At 38.8% G+C, this 7,983-nt stretch overlaps 1 protein-coding gene across 2 annotated transcripts; it reads right to left on the bottom strand.

The window, feature by feature from the left end:
• Positions 1-658: 658 nt before the first annotated feature.
• Positions 659-7,018, bottom strand: LOC309497691 (uncharacterized protein). Of its 2 annotated transcripts, XM_082168017.1 has the most exons (4): positions 6,809-7,018; positions 3,050-3,170; positions 852-1,129; positions 659-764 (listed from the first exon to the last, which is right to left on the bottom strand). In XM_082168017.1, exons 1-4 carry the CDS (start codon positions 6,970-6,972, stop codon positions 710-712), a joined length of 618 nt encoding a protein of 205 aa, XP_082024143.1. In that variant the 5' UTR covers positions 6,973-7,018; the 3' UTR covers positions 659-709. The 2 variants fall into 2 exon arrangements, with proteins under 2 accessions (XP_082024143.1, XP_082024144.1); XM_082168018.1 differs by lacking the exons at positions 3,050-3,170; positions 6,809-7,018 and adding an exon at positions 1,222-1,364.
• Positions 7,019-7,983: the final 965 nt, after the last annotated feature.

Below are 7,983 nucleotides of genomic sequence, written 5' to 3'. Positions count from 1 at the left end.
GTTGTCATGGAAAATAAGGTGAATTAGCCTATTTTCTCTGTTATTATATTAAAATAAAATGTTTTATAATTAAATAAGATACTTTGTAGATAGTTGTTATCTTGTTCTGAGTTAGCCTATGTTGAATGGATATGGAAATACAGCCGTTGTGAATTTGCGATAATTACGGTAGGCTACTAATGATATTATTATTTATAAATGTATAATTAAACTTGTTGAAATGTACAGTTTGGTGTTGTTTTGTTTTTAAAAGATATCCTAATACAATAAATGCATTAATCTCTCAAATGGGTATTTATCATTAAAAATATAGAGTTTGGAATCTAGCGGTCAAAATGACCGCTTGCGGCAGTTCTAGTAGTTATGGAATTCTGGCACTTCTAGTGTTAATAACCATGCCAACAAATCGCCTGATTCATGAACAAGGAACGTCCATTAATCTGATTTGCCCTGCCCACTTTTAAAATAATTTTTTTCCATTCTTTATTTTAAATGTGTTTATGCATTTTTTTTTGCATAAAAAAAGACAAGACAATAGGTACTTTTCAAACATTTATTATAACAAAAACACATTACAATGGAACAGATTAAAAACAACACATTATAAAGGAAAAACACATTAAAAATGGGAACACATAAACAGAACTAAAACAATTGTGTTTGTTGTGTGACTTCAATGGGGACAGCTGGATCATCGCGTACTTAAGGCTCAGGTTTGAAGGAATGAAGACCCTCGGACGGCGCGTCGCTGGGCTCGGCCCCTCCTGCAAAGAGCGAGAAAGGCAAAGAGTCAACGAACACGCCCACTCATCAGACAAACGTTAAATAGACTCACCAGAAGATGGACTTACTGAAGCGAACTCCCTCGTCTCCGGGTCCTCCTCTGCCATCTGCGGAGGGATGGCGGTGGGGGTCGGCCCGGCCGGCCACTTACGGGTCCTCCTCGCCCCCTTTGGCCCGGAGGAGGTGGCGGGGTGCTTCGGGGTCCCCGGGGGGGGGGCTTCCTCACCCACCTCGGCTGCCACTTGGCATCCAGATTGAGGGCGTAGAATCTGTCAGCCGAGGAGGTGTCGTGGCACATGAACTGTGCCACCTTGTGCCTGTCCCCGGGGCTGTGGGTGTTCTTGGCCTGTACAGAGAGAGGAAAGCATAGTTAGAAACAAACACACGCACGTCAGAAATTCACAAGGCAGAAACACAGAGAGAGATAAAACAATTCACATTGATCACGTAGCAGCCGTCCATGGTGGCCTTCTGTGCTGCTTCCACCTCCCCAATGGTCATGTTTTGGAACACCCCACCGCGATGACCATTGCCCGTCACATTTCACTAGACTCATAATAATTCATAATAATGTATTTGGCTGCAACAAAAGATAATCAATTAATCTGTAAATTATAAAAAGGCACATTTTATTTCCTATATTTTTATAGAAATAATATTGTATACTACATCTTGCTGCAGATACTATATATATTAAGTGACATTAAGTGACAACTTGGATATTTTAGTTATTTCAACTAATTAAATCCAGGAAAGTTATTATAACGCATAATTTTAAATTAGAATGAAAACTGACAATCTAAAAATAAAAGCTAATTTAAGATATTAATACATACTATAATGGTAGACAAATAATACCAAAATAACACTGGCAAGTATGAGCCCAACTGAAGATTTTGCCAAAAAAAAGCCTAAACCGTGCACATGAGGGGAACAACATGGATTTTGGATATGTGTTTCCAAACAAGAGATTCATGAGATGGTTTCAATCTGCTAGTTGTAGTCATGCTTTCAATGTCACTTTTGGTCCAGGAGTAAAAAAATCACCTTGGGGGGTAATTTCCATTGGGTTAGAAAATAAAGTTGAATCTATTCTAATCTTAAATCTGCAGGCTGAGCCCAGCAATCCTTCATAAACAGGGCCCAAATACACCATCCTCCTCACAGGTCACAGTGAAAGTTTCGTAACACAGTCATCTATATTTCGTCAGGAGAGAGGAGACAAAATTAGAATTAAATTTTAATGATACACTGTTAACAATTTTCTTGTATTTTTACAGTACAGTACTAGCAGCACGGTTGCCAGCAAGTTACTGTATTTTGATTTACAGTAATTGTACTATTCAATGTACAGTACACACGAAAAGTTCTGTAAACTACAAACAGTACTGTACTGTATTTTTACTGTATTTTGTCAAAAAAATTCTGCTTCTGCTGTAATTATACGGTATTGTACTGCAATATCTATATTTATACATTATTGCTAAATATTATAATTTTCTAATTACTAATAATGATATTATATTTATATAATATGTAGTTATTACAGTATATAAATCTATAGGTAATAATATTATAATGCAACTTCAGAATAACTGCAAATCAAAAGACAATCCAAACAATGTTCTTGTCAAAAAAACATTTTTATTCATCAATTACTGTACGTTCACACCGCCACCGGCGAGAGTGGCAAAATTCGCTCTCGCCGCCCTGCCAACGACGCCGGAGAAAGATTCGGGGACGCTCTGATGTAGATCGAAGGCGTGATCTTTTTAAACCAATGTTTAAAGGATTGCGTTCTCTGGAATCCTCTCAGGCGGAGGACTTCTATTAAAACCTGTTCATTTAAGAACATTGCATGTCCAGTGCAACAGCTGTTTACAGGTATAAACAGCTTTTAAAGGGATAGTTAAAGAAGATATTTTAAAGAATATAGGTAATCAAACAGTTGACGGTAGCTATTGACTTCCATAGTAGGAAAAACTCAAAACTATGGAAGTCAATGGCTATCATCAACTGTTTGATTGCCAACATTCTTTAAAATATCTTCTTCTTTTGTGTTCAGCAGAAGAAAGAAACTCATACAGGTTTGGAACAACATGAGGGTGAGTAAGTGATAACAAATTAGATTTTTGGGTGAACTTCAGGATTGGGTTACACAAAAGAATTACAAGTAAACAACTAAAACAAGAACAAGTGTCCCACTAACAGTTTAGTTTGAAGTTTTCCACTCAAACTCCATCAAGGACTGAATAAAGCTATTTACATGAGGGTTGATGGTCGTCACAGTCCTCTGAACCACCCTCTTGGTCCTCTTGCTGACTCTGGCAGTACACTTTACTCTCCGACTGGCATTGCCGTTTACAGGGTTGATTCTGACCAGGAACCTGTTAGCAATATCATACCAGTCAATAAATATGCTTAACCCTAAAACCGTATTCTGGACAAATGTGGGCAAAATAATTTTGATTTATTTTTAAAAAATACTTCCCTTGATCTGAGCGGTACAAGACTTGGCTACTTTTCCTAAGTTTGCCTCCTGAACACACAAAAAAAAATTTGACTCAATTCTACAATGTTAAGTGGGTGAAAAAAAAAAAACTCCTTAATCTCGTATTTGGGTCAAAAATGGGCACCCATAGAAATGAATGGGAAAAACTGTAATTTAGAGCATTCTTCTTGTTTTTTTGTAAAAAAAACCCAATAGATCCAATACAATGCATATCTAACATACACACAAATGAAGGGCTGATCCTGTACAACATTCTCATCATGGCAAAAACTCACACTCATACACACACACACACAAACAATGCATTCAATGAGCCTATGACAGAGCTGGGCTTATATATATATATATAAAAAAACTCACACATACAAAAACAAATAATTGAATGAGCCAATGTCTGACCATTTTTTTGGTATGATCCAATCATCCACCTGGCTCATCACCCTCTCTCTCTCTCTCTCACACACACACACACACACACACACACACACAAACACACACACACACACACACAAACAATGCATTCAATGAGCCTATGACAGAGCTGGGCTTTTTTTTTTTTGTTGTTCAAATAAAAACTGAATTGAATGAGCCAATGTCTGACCATGTTTTTTGGTATGATCCAATAAACCACCTGGAACCTGACACCTTCAGAGTCAGATCAAACGGCTACTGCAAGGTTTGTTGATACTTCCAAACAAAACGTTTATGTAGCATATGCTACCTAAACCTGCAGTGGCAGTTATTTTCTCAGTTCACTGCAAGCAGCACAATGAGAAGGAGGTTTAGTGCAGCAGAAACCCTGGATATTCTCCTGGAATCCAGTGGGGAGGAAGGAGACCAGGCAAACTGTGGTTTGGAGTCAGCAGAGGATCAAGGATCTGAAACGGACAGTCAGACTGAGTTTGACCCAGATTATGTCGACACAGATGAAGACTCCGAGGTAGAGGATCCTGGTGTAGCAACGTATGCATCCAAAAATGGGAAAATTGTCTGGACTGCTACTGCACCTGACCAGACACCAGGGAGAGCAGCTGCAGAGAACATCATGAAGATGACTCCTGGGCCAACGAGATATGCCTGTTCACGGGTTGAGGACATAAGGTCAGCTTTTGAGCTTTTTTTTCCTGAGCAAATTCAAAAGACACTGATAGACATGACAAATTTAGAGGGAAAAAGAGTCATGGAGAGTCATGGAATGAGATGGATTGGGTGGACGTACAGGCTTATATTGGCCTTCTATTGCTGGCCGGTGTCTACCGCTCCCACAACGAGGCCACAATGAGCCTGTGGAACGCAGAAACGGGGAGAGCCATTTTTTGTGCTACAATGTCTCTGCGAGCATTTGAAGTGATGACAAGGGTCATTAGATTCGACGACCGAGAAACAAGACCTTACCGATGGAGAGATGATAAACTGGCAGCGATTCGAGAAATATGGGACAAATGGGTTGAAATTCTAGAAATTCTCAAGCAGTTACAGTCGACGAATGTCTGGTACCGTTTAGAGGACGCTGTAACTTTAAGCAATATATGCCAAGCAAGCCAGCCAGGTATGGCATCAAAATCTGGGCAGCTTGTGATGCCAAAACCAGTTATGCATACAATATGCAAATATATACTGGCAAGCCAGCTGATGGGCAAAGAGAGAAGAACCTGGCAATGCGTGTTGTCCTCGACATGTCCGTGGGTCTACAAGGGCACACCATCACGTGTGATAATTATTTCACGTCATATGCCCTTGGCCAGGAGCTCCTGAAGAGGAAACTGGGCATGCTGGGAACTGTGAGAAAAAACAAACCTGAGCTCCCATCTGCGCTGGTAAAGACAAGGGGCAGAGAGAAATTTTCTTCAGTATTTGCCTTTACCAATACACACACACTTGTGTCTTACTGTCCCCAAAAAAACAAAAATGTGCTCTTGATGAGCACAGTACACGAGGGAGCCACGGTCAGCACAGGTGACGAGAGGAAGCCGGATGTAATCCTGGATTACAACAGGACGAAAGGTGGAGTGGACAGCCTTGACCAGGTATTTTACTATTTATAAATTTTTTGAATTTTTTACAAATTTTCCTATAAAAAAAATTGCTTGTGGTTTATAATTTGTAACAAATGTATGAATTGCTAAGTGAATAAATGTAAATGTACTTTTGTCAGTATAACGTTTGATTTTTATTCTTTTTCTGTGTGTATTATTCAAGATGGTCGCTGCTTACACCTGTAAGCGAAAATCAAACCGTTGGCCAATGGTTGTATTTTCCAACATGCTCGATGTGTCAGCTCTCAACGCCTTCGTCCTGTGGTCCGAAATAAATCCTGGCTGGAATGCAGGAAAGTCCTGGAGAAGGCGGATCTTCCTGGAAGAGCTTGGTAAGGCTCTGGTGTCCCCCCAGATTGGGAGACGGAAGAGCGTTCCCCATGGAGTGGCCTCTCTGAGGATGCTGAACCAGATCAGAGGACAACCCTCCTCAGAAAGCATCCCTAGCACATCCACAGCAACTCCCCCAACAAAAAGAAAAAGGTGCCATGTCTGCACTTCCAACAGAAAAAAAACCAGCACTGTATGTGATAAATGCAGACAATATATCTGCAAAGAACATTCAGTTACAATTACCTGCAGCCACAAGTGCATGTAAATAGTGTAAATAACTATTATTGTTTGTTCTTGTCAAAATAGTGTAAATAACTATTATTGTTTGTTCTTGTCACTTATTTAGTTATTTTATGTATGTTCTTACCTGTTTGGTACTAATTAGTTATTTAAATTTGATGTTTTGTGTTTGAAATAAATGATAAATGATCTACTACTTTGTCTTTTCCTTATAGCGTGGTCATATTTATCTAAGCATATTTTGGCATCTTTGTATAGTCTCACCTAACACAGATATATATTTTTTTAAATTACAATTTTAACTTGTGATAGTCAAAAACTTAAGAGATCAAATTCATTTATACAGTGGTTCATAGAGTTCAGCCTATATGCAGCCATTAAGTACTATAGCCATCTAGTGGCTATTGATATTATTGTTTCTTTGTTAATTTAAAATACCAAAATAAGACACCAGGTGACAGCAAAGTCACTTCATCTTTAGGTTTTAGCTCTAAGAACTTATTGGAATGATATTTTAATGTAGTTAAAAATATATAAAAAATAAAACATAAAAATAAGCATAATTTACATAGAAAATATGGTACTTTTTGAAGTAAATAAATTCAAAAATACCCCCAAAATTTAAAAAACACACCATAAATGGATAGACAAAATTTTATCGAAGACAGTGATATAACATTTATAATAAATAAAAAATAGGATCACACCTGAGTCCTCTGTGCCCACATTTGTCCACAATTACAGGATTAAGGGCTATAAAGTGAATATGGTTTGAGGGTTAAAAAAAGAATAATGCACTCAACCTTGTCCTCAAATTCCGCCCATCCTGCAACTTTTAGTTCTTCTGTTGCACACCCGATTTAATAAAAATACAAAAGCGAAATGCAGAAAGAAATTCACTTGCCTCTGAGCAAGCTCTAGTGTACATGCAGCAGACTCCTGGTACTCAATGTTAAAAATGTAGTAGCTTGCAAAGAGCACTGCAAAGGCGAGTATAAAATTGTCACTGTTGTCCAGTGTCAATAGAACTTTTCCCTCAATGGACAGCATCCACCTGGATGCTGTCATTATTGAATGTCCTGAAAATGAAAGAACACAATGTTAATTACCTACAATGTTTTATTCTGAAAACAACCTTATGTCAATAAACTCCATGAATGACTTCACTCCATTCTTAATGGTACAATTTACATATTACCGTTTGTATTAATCTTAAATTAACTTAAAGTATTTTGATATAGGTGTGTGTGTGTGTGTGTGTGTGTGCTTGTGTGTGTGTGTGTGTGTGTGTGTGTGTGTGTGTGTGTGTGTTGGGATATGTGGTTTACACGGACAACACGCCGGACATTTCACCTGGGCTCCCCGGACCTAAGGGTAATACGGGGACTATGCCAAGGTCCTCATAAATCAAAGAGTGTAACTGCATTTGTTAGTGTCTGAACAACATAAATTCTCTTTTTCTTTGAAAGTCCTTATTTACCACTTGACCTGATTTTGAGTGTATGCCAGTGTATAGAACAGCGACCCCACAGCTGGGTTTTATATTGCAGTTTCATACACATTTCTGATACACACGGTGCATTTTGGCGGGCCGTCTTGTGATTGGCTGGTTTGCGCACGTGGGCGGTAACAAACAGAAGTCGACGGGAAGCTCCGCCCACAGCACATGGCCCAGCTGTCGCTAATTAAATACCTAATGGACCACACCTCGGAAGTGTCAGCTCGACGTCGTTGGGTTTACTGGATTAAATACATACAGGTAATAATTATATTTATACATATAGTTGCATTTTTGCATGAAGTGTTTCCTATTTGCAAGAAATTGTAACTTGTAACTTACAATTACTGTAAAATGCTATATATTTACCACAATATTAGCTGAGCTAGCTTGAGTGGCTATCAACATGTCCTGCTCATTAAGCCTCGGGCTAAAGAGGTGGAGGACATCAGGTAGAGATGAGGACAGAAGTAACATTGCGAGCAGGTAAAATTTGGTAGTTTTGTTTTTAAAATGAAAGCTAGCTAGGTTAAGTTGAGCTGTGGCTACCGCATGGCTTAATGAGCAGGGCGAAGCTAGTT

Source organism: Leuciscus leuciscus, assembly GCF_965113295.1.
Source record: "Leuciscus leuciscus genome assembly, chromosome: 4".
Taxonomy (NCBI): domain Eukaryota; kingdom Metazoa; phylum Chordata; class Actinopteri; order Cypriniformes; family Leuciscidae; genus Leuciscus; species Leuciscus leuciscus.
Note: the sequence above shows the minus strand (reverse complement) of the source record. Positions and strands in the feature narration are given on the sequence as shown.